Consider the following 18,925-nt stretch of genomic DNA (forward strand, 5'->3'; position numbering starts at 1 on the left):
CCTGGTCCGGCTCCCCCGCCCCGGGTGTGAAGAGGGTCGGCGCTTCGAGGCAGGACTCCCAGGAGGGGATACCTGGATGGTGATGGTGCCTTTCTCAGCGTCCGTCTGTAAGTGGATCTCCATTTCCGGCAGCGTCTGGCCTTCAGACAGCAGCTTGTGACGCAGCTTTTCCAAGGCATCACTGGCATTGGAGACCAGCTCCCGTATAAACACCTACAGAAGCGGGAAGACGACGCTAGCACCGCGGGACATACCGGTCAGTAGCACCCGAAGTGTGTGTTAAAAGTTGGGAGACAGGGTAGCCCAGGTGGCTCAGTGGTTTAGCGCCATCTTCAGCCCAGGGCCTGATCCTGGATGGAGCCCGCTTCTCTCTCTGCCTGTGTCTCTGCCTCTCTCTCTCTCTGTGTGTCTCATGAATAAATGAGTAAAATCTTTAAAAAAAAAAAAAAAAAGTTGGGAGAGAACTGTCAAAGAATACTGTGGTTTTGTCTTTTTTTTTTTTTTTTTTAATACTCAGTGTTTTAACCATTAAAGACCTCCCACTTTCCCAGAGGCTTTCTCTAGCACAGGTCCCAAAATGACTCAAGGCCCAGGCTTCTCCCTGACACAGCTTGAAGGAGTAAACTCTAACCCTGCTGCTCCAACCTGAAAACAGAGCAGGTGCCAATCTGTTACATCAGCTCGAACTTTAAGATCCTGGTGCCATCGCTTCTGGCTCAACTCTTGGCCAGGGATGTCAGAATATGCCCTGACACTGTTTCTTCTACCCCCTGAAGATGGACTTCATGGCTTCCTGTAGTGAAGGCCTACCATGTTGAGGGGAGGAAAGGGCCACAGAGCCCAACTACATGTCTGCGTTGGAGAAGCACCTTGACCTCAAACAGACCTTCTACCTCCACATGAGGGAGGAAGTATGGTGATGTGACCCCAAGAGAACAGAAGCTGAAGATCACCAGGATACTTGAATATGGTATGCAACAGCACAAGCTTTGAAAGTACTTCCTAAAAACTCCCTTTTAACTTTGGAATATTGTGCTTTACCCTTCCTCAAAACTCCTCTCTGCATTCTAGCAATATCGAGCATGGAGGGATCCCTGGGTGGCGCAGCGGTTTGGCGCCTGCCTTTGGCCCAGGGCGCGATCCTGGAGACCCGGGATCGAGTCCCATGTCGGGCTCCCGGTGCACAGAGCCTGCTTCTCCCTCTGCCTGTGTCTCTGCCTCTCTCTCTCTCTATCATAAATAAATGAAAATTAAAAAAAAATATATCGAGCATGGAAATGGACCACTTATTCTTGACTTCTCCCACAGCCTGTCACTCCTCACAGCCACTACCACAGTAATGAAGCCCAGGACCCCATGCCCATTTCTGGGGGGATTCTAAATGATCAACAAAAATTAACAAAAATTAACTCCTCAATCTAGCACAAAGAATCATCTGGGCCTATCTGTCCATGAAACCTAAACAGATTTTAGTAAAATTACTCTCGTTGGTAGCTAAGATCCAGACCTACCCAAATTTAATGTGTTCTCACAGCTTTATACTACCTGGCATTTTCTTAGAAGAGCATAAAAATTATTTTCTCAAAAAGAAACCCCGCTAATACTAGGAATGATTAACAGGTACTGCACCTCTTTTTCTGAGTACAAGGAACGGGCAACAATGTCCAGAAGCTTCTTTGTTTCAGCCTGGAACTCATGTTTGGAAATGGAACCTGGTAATGAATCACAGACACGACCAATAAAGTTCAGTTTCTATTTTCATGGAATATGCTACGCAACATTCAAGAGAATGTTTCAGGTAGTAAGTTTTAAACATTTTTTTCTTTTCTTTTCTTTTTTAAACATTTTTTTCAAAAGAGTGAACAAAAGGGTGCCTGGCTGGCTGAATGAGTGGAACATTGCACTCTTGATCTTGGGGCCGCAAGTTCAACCCCACATGGGATGTAGAGATTACTTAAAAATAAAATCTTAAAAAAGAAAGTGAACAAAAAAAGGAAGGAACAAGGCACTGGGGCTCTGAGGCAGGAGGAAGAGAATAAGCCAGTGGTCCCCTCTCTCCACAGTAAGGGGCAAAGGGAGCCTCCTCTGCTTCCCATCGCTGAGACCTGTCGCCTCATGGGCTACCTCGAGGGCCTGTCCAGGCCAGCACTTCCCAAGGTGCTTGGAGGGGAGAGACGACTGGCTCTAACAACCAGACCCTGGGTTCTATTCTTCAAAACCAAATTTGGATTTCAAATTATTTAGATAGCAAATGAACAAGAAAACCTCACAGAAAGAAAGAAAGAAAGAAAGAAAGAAAGAAAGAAAGAAAGAAAGAAAGAAAGAAAGAAAGAAAGAAAGAAAGAAAGGAAAGGAAAGGAAAGGAAAGGAAAGGAAAGGAAAGGAAAGGAAAGGAAAGGAAAGGAAAAGAAAAGAAAAGAAAAGAAAAGAAAAGAAAAGAAAAGAAAAGAAAAGAAAGAAAAGAAAAGAAAAGAAAAGAAAAGAAAACCTCACTTCTTGACCCAAACATCAAAGACTATGTTGTCATCTCCTGTGAAAGCCAGAAATAGACTCACTTGAGGACTGGCTCCAGATTGCTTTTCTAGACTTCTGAGTTGACATACAGCTTGAGAGTGCAGTCCTGCACTGACAGGGCCAATGCTGGGTTTACATCCTGCTTCCCTGATTATTAGCAGATGTGCCATGAATCACAACCACTCAGGGAAGGTGGCTGGCCGCAAGCTCACGGGTGACCACCAGAGGGGGCAAGACGCACCAGGATGGCCGTCAGAAGCTCCCTGCCAAGCCGGAAACGGAGGATGCTTTGTTTTGGGGAACCCTCCCTCCAACTAAGACCTTTCTGAAGCAAGTGGGCGGCTCTATCAATCACTGCTTCTGCCTCAGAAACTTCCCCTCCTAGGCCAGCAGTGGGCCTACGCCGGCAGAACACAGTACCCTGAACGGTCTCCGTGCTGCTGATGATGGAGTGCAAGGGCTCCTCCGTCTGGTCCTTAGCAGCCTGCGAGCTGAAGAGCCGGCCAGTGTGGAAGCTTGACGCAAGGCTTCGCCTGGGGCTCCGGGACTGGGCCGGGGTCCTCCAAGGACAAAGAAAGGGTTTTCCTGGAAAGACAAACATGAAGAACAAACATTTAGTAAGACACTGGAAACAGACGTCTGGTGGGTCCTGCAAACACTAACGTGGCGATCTCTAAGGCAGGCCATTGCTCGAAAGACCCAACATCACCTGGAGAGATGGAAGTGACTGAACGCTGAGCAGCTGGTGGGTACTTCAGACGAGATCAGGCACTCAGGGAGGCAGGGCCATACACGGTGGGTACTGCAGTGTACGTTCTGGTAACATATCCTCACACGTATCAAATTCCAAGAATGAACCCCAACTAAGGGGCAGAGGTCTCTGTCACCAGTGCCCATGTGTGGCCCCGGACAGATCCTACACAAACCAACAGAATTCGAACAGGCCTCGGCACACCCAGCCCCCACCCCTACTCTGAGCCCAAAGCAACACAGGCCAGCCTTCCTTACCCTCTGACAACCATGAACAGGGGAAGGAAAAAAGATACCCTTAAGAGGGATCCGATTTTTATATGAACGCTCCGAAACACTCTCACACGTTCTAACGAGCCCTCAATGACTATTTTCCTTTTTGTCCAAAACTGTCAATTTTTTAAAATTAGTGTATTTAAAAACTGAAAACCAGGGGCACCTGGGTGGCTCAGCGTTTGAGCATCTGTCTTCAGCTCAGGTCATGATCCCAGGGTCCTGGGATCGAGTCCCACATCAGGCTTCCCTCAGGAAGTCTGTTTCTCCCTCCACCTATGTTTCTGCCTCTGTGTGTCTCTCATGCATAAATGAATATTTAAAAAAATTTAAAAATAAAAAATAAAATAAAATAAAAACTGAAAGCCAGCAAATGATCTCCTCTACCTTGTAATCAGGAAAGGGACGCACACTGTCACACTCCGCGCGCAGCGCAGTGAACAGAGAACCCAGTGTGAGGGCAGGAGGCAGAGGTCCTAGACTTGGCGCTGCCGCCCGCGGCCTGGCGCTGCACAACCGTCCTCCGCGGACAGCCGTCGTCCACCCGGCGGGACGGAACCCACACTCTCCAGCAGCCCCTCGGGACAGCATCGCTCACCTGTCTCCAAGAGCCCCAGGCCAGGACTAGCGCAACAGAAGAGGTGCTTACTGCCCAAGGCTTTCAAGGAGACAGACCGGACACCCCAAGCGCCCCCCGCTGCCCCAGTGTGGAAATCTAGACCCGCGCGAGCCACCTGCTGTGCCCCACACACGTCACAGTCAGAAAGGAATGATTCAGAGTGTCCAGAAAGGACCTGGAGGTTTCAAAACTCAATCAACTTCCACATTCCTATGAGGTATAAAAATTTGCCTTTTCTTTAAGCTTATTCCTGGATTTCCAAATAACATGACCTTTGCACAACACCTTAAAAACATTTAAATATTCAATTTTCAAACAGCCTAAATATATAATAATCTGGGCCTAATTACATTGTTCACTTTATCCACATAGTTGAAAAATATAAAAACTTAAATAAGAAAAGAACACACACCTCACAGATTATTTCATTTCTGTCTAGAGACCTCCTTATTCTTTTTAAGGAACGGAATTCCACTGTAATGGGTAAGTACTTAGTGTTCAACTGATGGATGTTTAAACTGTTTCTAGTCTTATGCCGTTAAAATAATGTGCCAGGTAGCTCAGTTGAGGAAGCGTCTGCCTTCGGCTCAGGTCAGATCTCAGGATCCTGGGATCAAAGCCCCGCATCAGGCTCTCTGCTCTGCAGGGAGTCTGCTTTTCCCTCCCCCCCCCCCACCCCGTCTCCGTTTGTGCTCTCTCTCTCAAATATAATCTTTAAGATTTTATTTATTTATTCATGAGAGACACACAGAGAGAGGCAGAGACACACGCAGAGGGAGAAGCAGGCTCCATGCAGAGAGCCCGATGTGGGACTTTATCCTGGAGTTCCGGGATCACACCCTGAGCCGAAGGCAGACACCAAACCACTGAGCCACCCAGGCGTCCCTCAAATAAAATCTTTGAGCCCGGGTGGCTCAAAGGTTTAGCGCCACCTTCAGCCCAGGGCCTGATCCTGGAGTCCTGGGATTGAGTCCCACGTCGGGCTCCCTGCACGGGGCCTGCTTCTCCCTCTGCCCATATCTCTGCCTCTGTCTCTCTGTGTGTCTCATGAATAAATAAAATTTTTTTTAATTTTTTTAATTAATTTTTATTTATTTATGATAGTCACAGAGAGAGAGAGAGAGAGAGAGAGAGAGAGGCAGAGACACAGGCAGAGGGAGAAGCAGGCTCCATGCACCGGGAGCCCGACGTGGGATTCGATCCCGGGTCCCCAGGATCACGCCCTGGGCCAAAGGCAGGCGCCAAACCGCTGCGCCACCCAGGGATCCCGAATAAATAAAATTTTTTAAAAAAATTTTAAATAATGCTCTGAAACGTCAAAGAATTATCTACCACATGTCACCCTCCTTTATGGACAAAAAGAGATGATACAAAAAGATATGCATGTTTCCATTCTTCTGTGCAGAAGAAACACAGGCAGGATAAACCAGAAACTTGGGAGATCATGTCACAGGGCTGCTGGAAGAAAAGTGGCACACACTGGGTGGCGAAAAGCGGAAACCTAGCCCCTCACAGTTCTGGAGGGCAGAAGTCCAACATCAAGGTGTGAGCAGGGCTGGTTCCTCCCAGAAGCTCTGAGGAAGTTTGTCTACACCTCTGCCGGCAGCTGCCTGGCTGGCTCCGATCTCTGACCCTGTTGTCACATGGTCTCCTCCTCCCCGTGCATGTCTCCCCTATGTCCAGATCTCCCTGTCAGACACCAGTTACATGGGATTTGGGGCTCCCGCTAATTCGGTACACTCTCATCTTTTTTTGCATCTGCAAAGACCCTATTTCCAGATAGGGTCACATTCACAGGTACCCAGGGGTAGGACCTGAACATATCTTCTGGAGGCACACAATTCAAACCACAAGAAACGGACTATCTAGAAGGGCTGCGAACTGTGTCCAGGGGTCTGTGGCAGAGCATCAAAGACTGGGCAGCGGAAATCACAGAAATTTTCCATCTCAAAGTTCTGGAGGCTAGAATGCCAGCACAGCTGGTTCTTCTGAGGCTGTGAGGGAGAATCTGCCCTCAGTCCTCTTCGATTCCATAGCCTCAGGTGTCCCTCAGCTTGGACGTGGCATCTTCCCTCTTGCACATCAGACTCTGTATCCAAATTCCACTGTTTTATAAAGACATGGTCATCCTGAACCAGGACCCACCCTAACGGCTTCATCTTAACTTGATCAACTGCAAAGACCTCATTTCCAAATAAGGTCATATTGACAGGTCGTGGAGGTCTCTGCCTCTGCCTCTCTCTCTCTCTCTCTCTCTGTGACTATCATAAAAAAAAAATTTGCTATAGTTTTTGTTTACATTTCTCTCACTACGAGCAAGACAAGACTGAGCACCTATCCATATATTTTTTAAGATAGGATTTTGGAAACTTTTTTTTTATGATAGTCAGAGAGAGAGAGAGAGAGAGAGAGAGAGAGAGAGGCAGAGACATAGGCAGAGGGAGAAGCAGGCTCCATGCACCGGGAGCCGAGCGCAGCCTCAGACTCCATGAAGTTGATGCAGCCATGCTAGGCGAGGTGAGCAGCCTCCCAAAATTTGTCCTACTGATAAAGGCCTTCCTCACTCCAAGATTCAACAGTTTCCCCATGTCTCACTTTCCCTATTCCTGTTGCTTTCCCCACTGAGTAGGATCTTTTTGGAACGATTTGTTATTCACAATAGGAGAAACAGGAGTCCTCCTTGTTAGGGAAAAGAAAAAATTACTAATTCATATTTCCAACCAGGGCTTTCAGACTTTCCATTATAACTGCACGACAACTGTAACCAACAGCACTATTAAGAGCATATTTGATTGAGAGTTAACTTCCCACAGTGACTATAAGAATAAACCAACAGTGCAGTCGATCTGCCTGATGCAGATACAAACACACTATCTGCACAGTAGCTGTCCTCATGTTTCCTCTACACCCTGCAGGAAAAACCACAAACCTCAGGGCTGGTGGCAATGTCTGCGTGTTAATCTGTTTGGTGGTTTGGGGTGGCACAAAATGGGAACAATAGTTTGAATCTGACATCCCACACATACCTGCCAGTGCTCATACTGTTTCCTCTGCCTGCAAACACATCCCTCTCTCTGCCCAAACTATTTCAGAGTCCAGTGTGAGGTCCTCCCACCCCCAGCACTTTGGAACCGCTTCTCTCTACTGTGAATTCACAGCACTTATTTCCTATGCCACTCATTTCAAACTGCTGCTCTAAGCCAGCTTGTGGCATTTCTTTCTTTTTCTTTTCTTTTTCTTTTTCTTTTTTTTTTTTAAGTAGGCTCCATGCCCAGCATGGAGCCCAGTGTGGGGCTTGAACTCAACCCTGAGATCCATACCTGAGCTGAGATCAAGAGTTGGGACGACTGGGGCACCTGGGTTGCTCAGTTGGTTAAGCAGCCACCTTAGGCTCAGGTCATGATCCCAGGGTCCTGGGATTGAGGCAGCCTGCTTCTCCCTCCACCACTTGTGCTCTCTTGCACTCTCTTGAGCTCTCTTTCTCAAATAAATAAAATCTTAAAAAAAAAAAAAAGAGTTGGACACTTTACCAACTGGGCCACCCAGAAGCCCCCTCTATTACTGACTTTTTGCTCATGTAGAACATGTCTGTATTTCTTAGTATCAAACAAATGAAGGTGAGAGCACCCGTACTTCTCCATATTCCATGGCCTCTAGTGCAAAAGCAGCTCTCGTTTGCATCACTGCAAACATCACCATGCTCAAGAACAGTCCATCTGGGAGCCTGATCAGCCAAAAGACAGTGTTAGCGGTCTGGCAGGGCCATTTCTGACTAGGAAGCAAGAATTAAAAATGCAACTGCCTACACGGTCAGCCAAGTAAGGTAAAGGAGTCAAAACACACTGGGGACTTTCCTTTTTAATCACTCATCTCCCCTCTACATCAGCCATTGTTCTTACTATGGTTTGTCTCTTTTAAAGTTATTTATATTATTTATTTATTATATTTATTTATTTATTTATTTATTTATTTATTTATTTATTTATTTAGAGAGACAGAGCACATGTACAAGCAGGGGTGGAGGTGGGGGCAGAAGGAGAAGAAAAGGAAGAAAAGCAGACTGCTGAACAAGAAGCCCACGTGAGGCTCAGATCTCACAACCCTGAGATCATGACCTGAGCTGCAATCAAGAGTTGAATGCTCCGGACACCCGGGTGGCTCAGTGACTGAGCATCTGCCTTTGGCTCAGGGTGTGATCCCGGAGTCCAGGGATTGAGTCCCACATCAGGCTCCCCTTGAGGATCCTACTTCTCCCACTGCCTATGTCTCTCTCTCATGAATAAATAAAATTTTTAAAAAAAGAAAAGTGTGGGATGCTTAACTGACTGAGCCACGCAGGCGTCCCTGTTCTTTTTTTTTTTAATTGTTATTTATTTATGATAGTCACAGAGAGAGAGAGAGAAAGAGAGAGAGGCGCAGAGACATAGGCAGAGGGAGAAGCAGGCTCCATGCACCGGGAGCCCGATGTGGGATTCGATCCTGGGTCTCCAGGATCCCGCCCTGGGCCAAATGCAGGCGCCAAACCGCTGCGCCACCCAGGGATCCCAGGCGTCCCTGTTCTTACTATGGTTTTGCTTCATAATGACATCTTAAGTATTGTACTTTAGATATGGACACACTTAGTATTTTAAGCCATGAGAAATATGTAGACTGTTCAGACTGTTTTCCTGATTACATATCCCAAATGGACAGTCTCCCTTTTTATCACATGTGGAAGAGATAAGAATAATTTAACTTTTTGTCTTTACTACAGAATGCCACTGCCAGTACAGCAGAGTTACAGCCTCCAACCAAACTTCCTGTGGATAACCTCCTGTGGGTAACAATCATGAACTTAGGAACCACAAAAAAGGACCACCTAAAAGGCTCTGAAGAACTCACCAAAGACAAAAGCAGGTTCTGGATGAGAGCTGACACTTGGAGGAAGGGAATACAGAATGGAGGCAGGTTCAACAAAAGGAGGCTGGCTGACACATATACAATGTATACTTTTTTCTGGCCTAAAGAACCAGAGAGATTAGAGTAACCATAAAAGGTGAAAGGTAGGGATCCCTGGGTGGCTCAGCGGGTTAGAGCCTGCCTCTGGCCCAGGGCCTGATCCTGGAGACCCGGGATTGAGTCCCATGATCGGGCTCCCTGCTTCTATGCTCGTGTGCTCTGTCTGTGTGTCTCTCAGGAATAAATAAATAAAATCTTTAAAAAAAAAAAGGGAGGGGGGTAAAAGGTATGTGTGGGGCGGGGGGTGTCCCAGAACGGAGATTCAGAGAAAGGGAGCTCCGAGTTCAGGGAATAAATTCTTCTAAGTCTCGGAACATCTGGGTGGCCCAGCAGTTGAACTATGCATGTGTGGGGCTTGTGCAAACAGCCCATTAAGGACAAAAGAATCGAACTCTTCTGTTTGCAGCTTGAGTCCAAGCCGTTTAATAGCCCACTTTAAAACAAGAACTACTCTTCAGAATAATACAAAAGAAGAAACTCCACAAGGGGGCAGCCCGGGAGGCTCAGCGGTTTAGCACCGCCTTTGGCCCAGCGTGTGGTTCTAGAGACTCAAGATTGAGTCCCATGTCGGGCTCCCTGCATGAAGCCTGCTTCTCCCTTTGCCTGTGTCTCTGTTTCTCTCTCTCTGTGTGTCTCTCATGAATAAATAAATAAAATATTAAAAAAAAAAAGAAAAAGAAACTCCACAAGGTAACATCCACAATATCCAGGATGTAATAACAAGTTACTCTATGTACAGAGCAACAGCAAAGCGTGACCCCTGCTCAAGAGAAGGGTCAATCCATATAGATCAATGGAACAGAATAGAGAACCCAGAAATAGACCCTCGATTCTATGGTCAACTAATATTCAACAAAGCAGGAAAGACTATCCACTGGAAAAGGGACAGTCTCTTCAATAAAAGGTGTTGGGAAAATTGGACAGCCGCATGCAGAAGAATGAAACTAGACCACTCTCTTGCACCATACACAAAGATAAACTCAAAATGGTGAAAGATCCAAATGTGAGACAAGAATCCATCAGAATCCTAAAGGAGAATGCAGACAACCTTTCTGAACTTGACCACAGCAACTTCTTGCAAGATACATCTATGAAGGCAAGGGAAACAAAAGCAAAAATGAACTATTGGGACTTAATCAAAATAAAAAGCTTCTGCACAGCAAAGGAAACAATCAACAAAACTAAAAGACAACCTACAGAATGGGAGAAGACATCTGCAAATGACATATCAGATAAAATGCAAGTATCCAAGATCTATAAAGAAAGAACTTACCAAACTCAACACCCAAGAAACAATCCAGTCATGAAATGGGCAGAAGAAATAAACAGACATTTCTCCAAAGAAGACATACACATGGCCAACAACCACATGAAAAAAAAATGCTCCACATCACTTGGCATCAGGGAAATATAAATCAAAACACACTGAGATACCACCTCACACCAGTGAGAATGGTGAAAATTAACAAGACAGGAAACAACAAATGTTGGAGAGGACATGGAGAAAGGGGAACCCTCTTGCACCATTGGTGGGAATGCAAACTGGTACAGCCGCTCTGGAGGTTCAAGAAGTTAAAAATAGAGCTACCCTATGACCCAGCAATCACACTACTGGGTATTTACCCCAAAAATACAGATGTAGTGAAATGCTGGGACACCTGCACCCCAATGTTCATAGCAGCAATGTGTCCACAATAGCCAAACAGTGGAAGGAGACACGATGTCCTTCAACAAATGATGGATAAAGATGTGGTATGTATACACAATGGAATATTACTCAGCCGTCGGAAAAGACAAATACCCATCATTTGCTTCAACATAGATGGAACTAGAAAGTATGGAAGGTATTATACTGAGTGAAATAAGTGGAGAAGGACAATCATCATATGATTTCACTCATACGTGGAATATAAGAAATGGTGAAAGGGATTATAAGGGAAAGGAGGGGAACTGAGTGAAAAAAATTAGAGAGGGAGACAAACCATGAGAGACTCCTAGGAAACAAAGGGTTGCAGAAGGGAAGATGGGTGGGGGGATGGGGTAACTGGGTGATGGGGACTGCGGAGGGCACTTGATGAGATGAGCACTGGGTTTTATACTATATGTTGGCAAATTGAATTAAAAAAAAAAAAAAAAAAGAGGGGATCCCTGGGTGGCTTAGTGGTTTGGTGACTGCCTTTGGGCCAGGGTGTGATCCTGGAGTCCCAGGATTGAGTCCCGCATCGGGCTCCGTGCATGGAGCCTGCTTCTCCCTCGGCCTGTGTCTCTGCCTCTCTCTCTCTGTGTCTCCCATGAATAAATAAAATCTTTAAAAATAAACAAAAATGAAAAAACTAAAGAGAGAGAGAGAGAGAGAAGGGTCAATAAATGGAGACTGGTGCCAAGAAGAATCAGATGTTGGAACAAAAGGTCTCAAAAAAGTCTTAAGGAACACCTGGGTGGCTCAGTGGTTGAGCGTCTGTTGGCCTTTGGCTCAGGGCATGATCCCCAGGTCCTGGGATCGAGTCCCACATCGGGCTCCTCTCAGGGACCCTGCTTCTCCCTCTGCCTCTGTCACTGCCTCTCTGTGTCTCTCATGAATAAATACATAAAATCTTAAAAAAATAAAAATAAAAAAATAAAACAAAAAAGTCCTAAATTAAAGGTGGGAAATTTCAGAGATATATACCCCCCCCCCACTTTTTTAAGATTTTATTTATTTATTCATGAGAGACACACAGAGAGAGAGAGGCAGAGACACAGGCAGAGTGAGAAGCAGGCTCCGTGCAGGGAGCCCGACATGGGACTTGATCCCGGGCCCCAGGATCATGCCCTGAGCTGAAGGCAGCGCTAAACCGCTGAGCCACCTGGGCTGCCCAAGATATATAAACTCTTAAGAGAAGAACCAAGTAGAAATTCTAGGTGCAAAAAATAAAGTAACCGAAATTTAAAAATTAATTAGAAAGCTTATCAATCAAGTGGAGACACCAGAGAAGACTCTGTGAACTTTAAAAAAAGACTGACAGGAATTACTCAGTGTGAAACAGAGGGGAAAAAGATTAAAAACAAATGAACAGGGGATCCCTGGGTGGCTCAGAGGTTAAGCGTCTGCTTTCGGCCCAGGGCATGATCCTGGAGTCCCGGGATCAAGTCCCACATCGGGCTCCCAGCATAGAGCCTGCTTCTCCCTCTGCCTCTCTCGCTGTCTCTCATGAATAAATAAATAAAATCTTTAATAAAACAAAAAACAAAACAAAACAAAAAAAACACAAATGAACAGGGTCTCAAGCATGTGTGAGACAACAGGAAAAAAAAGTTTTACATACATGTAAATGGAGTTCCAAAAGGAGATGGGAAAGAGAATAGGGCAGAAAAAAAATATTTGAAGAAATGACTGAAAATTTCCCCCAAAGTTTGCGAAAGACATAAGTTTACAGATTCAAAAAGCTCAGTGAACCACTACCAGGATAATTTCAAAGAAAAGCACCCAGGCAAATCATAGTCAACTGCTGAAAACCAAATAAAAAGAAAATCATGGAAGTAGCCAGAGAAAAGCAACGTATTACATGGAAGAACAATAATCTGAATGACAGCTAACTTTCCAGAAGGCAATGGCACATCTTTAAAGTCTTCAAGAGGGGATCCCTGGGTGGCGCAGCGGTTTGGCGCCTGCCTTTGGCCCAGGGCATGATCCTGGAGACCCGGGATCGAATCCCACATCGGGCTCCCGGTGCATGGAGCCTGCTTCTCCCTCTGCCTGTCTCTGCCTATGTCTCTGCCTCTCTCTCTCTCTCTCTCTCAATGTATCATAAATAAATTTAAAAAAATTTAAAAAATTAAAAAAAAATAAAGTCTTCAAGAGCAGACAGGCAGGAAAACAAATGCTACAATTCTTCAGGCTGAGTGGAAATCCTCTCAGATGGAAACCTGGATCTTTAAGAAAGAAGGCAGAGAATCAGAAAAGGCAACCTGGAGAAATATAAAAGTATTTTCCTCTTAATTAAAAAAATATATATATACAAATAACTTAAGCAAAAATTAAAACATCGTCTTATGGAGTTTATAACAGGTGTACATGCTATACATATGACAACTCTAACATAGAGGATGGAATACAGAGAAGAAATGCACTTTAATACAGGTGCAAAGTTTTTACATTTTCTACCAAGTATTGCAGTAATAATTCTAAACAGACTAAGAAAGATGACCGCATTCACCAGAGTAACCACTAAAAAAATGACACAAAGGATAGCTTAAAAAAGCATTAGATGAACTAAAATGGAATTCTAAAAAATATTTACTGATCCAAAAGAAGGCAAGGAAAGGAGGAGAGAGGGGGAAAAATGAGAGAAGACAATAAAATAGAAATAAATCCAACTATACCAATTGCATATATATTTTTTAAAGATTTTTCTTATTTGAGAGAAAAACAGAGAGCAAGCACTAAGTAGATGGAGGGGCAGAGGGAGAAGCAGACTCCCTGTTGAGCAGGGAGCCCGACACAGGGCTCGATCCCAGGACCCTGAGATAATGACCTGAGCTGAAGGCAGACACAACCCTCTGAGTCACCCAGGTACCCCTGCATTTTCTGTTAATGGACTAAAACACTCCAATTATAAGGCAAAGATTGTCAGAAATAATAAAAGCAAGACCTAATGATATGCTGCTTACAAAACAAGCACATCAAATATAAAAACACTGAAGAACATGGGGGCTCAGTTGGTTAATCGTGCAACTCTTGATTTCACTCCCTGTGTTGGGCTTGCACTCAGCATGGAGTCTGCTTGGGAAATTCTCTCTCCCCCTCTCTTCCCCCTCTGTGTCTTCTCTTTCTCTCTCACACATAAATAAAATCTTAAGAAAAATACATAAAAACATAAAAATACCGAAATGGAATGGACAGAACATGAGATACCATGCACAAAATAAGCCTAATAAAGGTGGAGCGGCCATATTATCACACAAAAGACATCAAAACAAGTATTATCTGAGAAAAAGAGATATTTCAGAACAATAAAAGACACAATTTATCAGGAAAGCTTAATCACAAATATATGTCTAATGAAAGAGCTTCAGGCACCTGGGTGGCTCAGCGGTTGAGCATCTGCCTTCAGTTCAGGTTATGATCTCGGGGTCCTGGGATCAAGTCCCGCATCGGGCTTCCAGTAGGGAGCCTGATTCTCCCTCTGCCTGTGTCTCTGTGCGTCTCATGAATAAATAAATAAATAAATAAAATCTTTAAAAAAAAAAAAAGAGCTTCAAAATATGACATTAAAACTTAAAGAATTTGGGGCACCTGGGTGGCTCAGGTCATGATCCCAGGGTCCTGGGTTTGAGCCAACACCAGGCTTAGTGCTTAGTGGGGAGCCACTGCTTAGTGGGGAGCCTGCTTCTCCCTCTCCCTGCTCAGTGGGGGAGCCTGCTTCTCCCTCTCCTTGCTTAGTGGGGAGCCTGCTTCTCCCTCTCCCTCTGCCTATGACTCCCACTGTTCACGCTCTGTCAAATAAATAAAATTTTTTAAAAAATTAAATTAAAGAATTAGGGGCACCTAAGTGGCTCAGTTGGTTGGGCGTCCAACTCTTGACTTGGCTCAGATCATTTTGGGGTTGTGGGACTGAACCCTGCTTCAGGCTCTGAGCTCAGTGGGGAGTCGGCCTAAGACTGGAGACTCACTCTCCCTCTGCCACTCTCTCCCTGCTCGTGCCCTCTCTCTCCCTCTAAAATAAATGTAAAAACATAAAAAAATTAATAAAAAATAATAAAAACACCCTCAAAGAATGAAAAGATAATTCCACAGAGCTGGACATTTAATATCCCTCTCTCAACAACTGACAGAACAAGGCCAAAGGAAACATAAATCAAGACACGGATTGTCTGAACTACAGTATGACTTAATGGATACTCATAGAATGCTATACCCAACTGCAAAATAGTTCTTTTTGAAAAGAATAATACTTTTTCAAGTGCACTTGGTATGTTTGCTAGGAAAAACCATGAAGTTGGCCACAAGTCTTTTTTTTTAAATTTTTTTAATTTATTATTTATGATAGACATAGAGAGAGAGAGGCAGAGACACAGGAGGAGGGAGAAGCAGGCTCCATGCCAGGAGCCCGACGCGGGACTCGATCCCAGGACTCCAGGGTTGCGCCCTGGGCCAAAGGTAGGCGCCAAACCACTGAGTCACCCAGGGATCCCCCACAAGTCTTAATAAATTCAGAAAGACTGAAATCATACCAAGTAAGCTCTCTGAATACTACAGAATTAAGTCAGAATCAGTAATAACAAAATATCCAGGAATACCCCAAGTATCTAGGAATTAAACAACATATACTAAATGATCCACAGGTCAAAGAAGAAACCAATAAATCACTGAACAATAATAAAAACACACTATGGGGCAGCCCTGGTGGCGCAGCGATGTAGCGCTGCCTACAGCCTGGGGTGTGATCCTGGAGATCCGGGATCGAGTCCCATGTCAGGTTCCCTGCATGGAGCCTGCTTCTCCCTCTGCCTGTGTCCCAGCCATTCTCAATAAATAAACAAACAAACAAACAAAAATAAATAAAATCCAAAAAACATAAAAAAAAAAAGTTAAACACACACACACACACACACACACACACACACAATGTTGGGCAGCCTGGGTGGCTCAGCAGTTTAGCGCCTTCAGCCCAGGACGTGATCCTGGAGATCCGGGATCGAGTCCCACGTCGGGCTCCCTGCATGGAGCCTGCTTCTCCCTCTGCCTGTGTCTGCCTCTGTGTGTGTGTGTGTGTTTCTCCTGAATAAATAAATAAAATCTTAAAAAAAAACCAACACAGTATGTTAAAAGCTGTGGGGTCACCCACAGAAGTTCATAGCAGGAAACTTACAGCTTCAAAAGCTTAAGTTAGAAAAGTCTAGGGCAGCCCCGGTGGCGCAGTGGTTTGGCGCCGCCTGCAGCCCAGTGCGTGATCCTGGAGACCCTGGATCAAGTCCCACGTCAGGCTCTCTGTATGATGCCTGCTTCTCCCCCTCTGCCTGTGTCTCTGCCTCTCTCTATGAATAAATAAATAAAATCTAAAAAAAAAAAAAAAAAAAAAGAAAAGTCTAAAATTGATGACTTAAGGTTTCATCTTAGATAAAAGTACAAATCAACCCAAATAAAACAGAAGGGAGGAAATAACAAGGAGCAAAAATCTGAAACAAAATGAACACTGAGGAAAATTAACAAAGCCAGAGGTGATTCTTGAAAAAGATCAATAAAAGCGATGGATCAATAAACCCTCAAAATAATCTAGAAGAAAAGAGAGAATACCAATCACTCACATCAGGAAGGAAGGTGGGGTTATAATTACAAATTCTACAAAAAGATAATAAGGAAACATTATGAACAAATTCTTGGCAAGAAATTTAACAACTGAGATGAAATGGATAAATTTCTTGAAAAAACTGAAATTTATCCAGGCTGACAGAAGATGAAACAGAAATTCCCAACTGCTTTATAACTAATCAAAAAACTGAATTTGTCTTCAAAAGTATTTCCACAAATGAAATTCGAGGCCTAGAATAACCAGTAAAACATATCAAACATAATGAAGAAGCAATGACCCCAATCTTCACAAACTATTTCAGAAAACAGAAAATGAATATTTCCTGACAAGTTTTTTTTTTTTTTAAATTTTTATTTATTTATGATAGTCACACAGAGAGAGAGAGAGAGGCAGAGACACAGGCAGAGGGAGAAGCAGGCTCCATGCACCGGGAGCCTGATGTGGGATTCGATCCCGGGTCTCCAGGATCGCGCCCTGGGCCAAAGGCAGGCGCCAAACCACTGCGCCACCCAGGGATCCCATCCTGACAAGTTTTATGATGACAGCATTACCCTAATTATCAAAGTCTGCCAGAGACATTACACTAAAAAATGAGAGACCAACATCCCTTGTGACCACAAACATGGAGATCCTTTTTTTTTTTTAAGATTTTATTTATTTATTCATGAGAGACAGAGGGAGAGAGAGAGAGAGAGAGAGAGGGAGAGAGAGAGGAGAGAGAGAGAGAGAGAGAGAGAGAGAGAGGCAGAGACACAGGCAGAGGGAGAAGCAGGCTCCATGCAGGGAGCCTGACGTGGGACTCGATCCCGGGTCTCCAGGATCAGGCCCTGGGCTGAAGGCGGTGCTAAACCACTGAGCCACCCGGGCTGCCCAAACATGGAGATCCTTAATTAAAAAATTAGCAAATCAAATCCTACAATATGTAAAAATGATACTACATCATGACCAAGCAGGTTGATCTCAGGGATGCAAGGATGGTTTAGTACTAGACCACCAGTCAATCTAATTTACTACATGAACAAATAACTGCACATGCACCAACAGGCCCGGGATGAAGAACAATCTGGGAGTATGGCACTACAGCCAACTGCAGAGGGCAGGCCAGTCTGTAGGAGGCAGCAGCTGCCACTACATTCCAAGAGACTGTTGCCATCATGGAATACAAGCCAAAATTCCCAGAACTTTTAATTTTTCAAAAGAAATAAGCAACTCAAATATTTATGGAGACCTGACTTCAAATATTTGCGACTACTTTTTTTTTTTTTAATATTTGGGCCAAACACAATTTGTTTATAGCCAGAATTAGCCTGTGATTGCTAGTTTACAAGTCTCTTCTAATCTATCCTGAAAATGAAGCCCATGAGAAAGTTTACCAGCAAAGAGAAATGAATAAAAGTTTCAAACAAAGGTTCCTACTCCTGTTTGGTAGAAATGCATCAGGAAACAACTTTCATGGAAGCATGACCTTTATGACCTTGGGGTACGCACCAAACATTTCCTGGGAAGGGCAGACAGTAAATATTTTAGGCTTCTGGGCCCTGTGATCTCTTGTTCAACTCTGCCACTGCAGCAGGAAAGGGGCTGCAAACATGTGAAAGCATAAGCATGCTTGGGTCCCAATAAAACTTTATTCTACAAAAACCCAACCCATGGGCCTTAGCTTACAGAACCCCGGGTAAACCACAAAGGAAAAGATTGGTGTATCTGACAAAATTAAGATTAAGACCTCCTGTTCATCAAAACAAAACAAACAAAAACAAAAACAGACACCAGGATGAAAGTGAAGCAGCAAGCTGCACCTGGGAGAACACATTTCCAACAATCATTACTGACAAAGAATAACGTGATAGAAGATTAGTGCCCATAAAGAGTGCATACAAAAATGCATACCAAAGCAGCCAATCCAGAAGAAAATACTGGAACAAAAGACATGAATAGCCTTTCACGGAAATGGAAACAAATGGCCAATAAACTACGGAAAGAAGATGCTCAACTTATTAGCAATTCATCAAAATGCAACTAAAATCACAACTGAAACATCAGTTTTGTTTTTAAAGACTATCCCTTTGGGAACCCTGGGTGGCGCAGTGGTTTAGCGCCGGTCTTTGGCCCAGGGCGCGATCCTGGAGACCCGGGATCGAATCCCACGTCAGGCTCCCGGTGCATGGAGCCTGCTTCTCCCTCTGCCTATGTCTCTGCCTCTCTCTCTCTCTCTCTCTCTCTCTCTCTCTGTGACTGTCATAAAAAAAAAAAAATTTAAAGACTATCCCTTTGAGAGAGAGTAAGCAAGAACGCATGAGCATGGGGAGGGGCAGAGGTAGAGAGGGAAGCAGAATTCCTATGGAGCAGGGAGCCTGATGTGGCTCCATCTCAGGACCCTGAGACCATGACCTGAGCCAAAGGCAGATGCTTAACTGACTGAGCCACTCAGGCACCCCTGAAACATCATTTTGTAACCATCAAATTCACATTTAAAATG

The 18,925-nt window shown here is 44.5% G+C and overlaps 1 protein-coding gene across 1 annotated transcript in view; it reads right to left on the reverse strand.

Moving 5' to 3' along the window:
- Positions 1-18,925, reverse strand: part of TRAP1 (TNF receptor associated protein 1) — a 51,295-nt gene that overhangs the window by 19,686 nt on the left and 12,684 nt on the right. Inside the window, exons 2-4 of the mRNA XM_055339674.1 lie at positions 2,935-3,099; positions 1,630-1,712; positions 73-213 (exon numbers count right to left, since the gene is read on the reverse strand). Coding sequence (XP_055195649.1) covers positions 73-213; positions 1,630-1,712; positions 2,935-3,099 — 389 coding nt within the window. The remainder of the gene's footprint in view (positions 1-72; positions 214-1,629; positions 1,713-2,934; positions 3,100-18,925) is intronic.

The sequence above is a fragment of the Nyctereutes procyonoides genome, unplaced genomic scaffold (assembly GCF_905146905.1).
Source record: "Nyctereutes procyonoides isolate TBG_1078 unplaced genomic scaffold, NYPRO_anot_genome, whole genome shotgun sequence".
In the NCBI taxonomy this organism is placed as follows: Eukaryota; Metazoa; Chordata; class Mammalia; order Carnivora; family Canidae; genus Nyctereutes; species Nyctereutes procyonoides.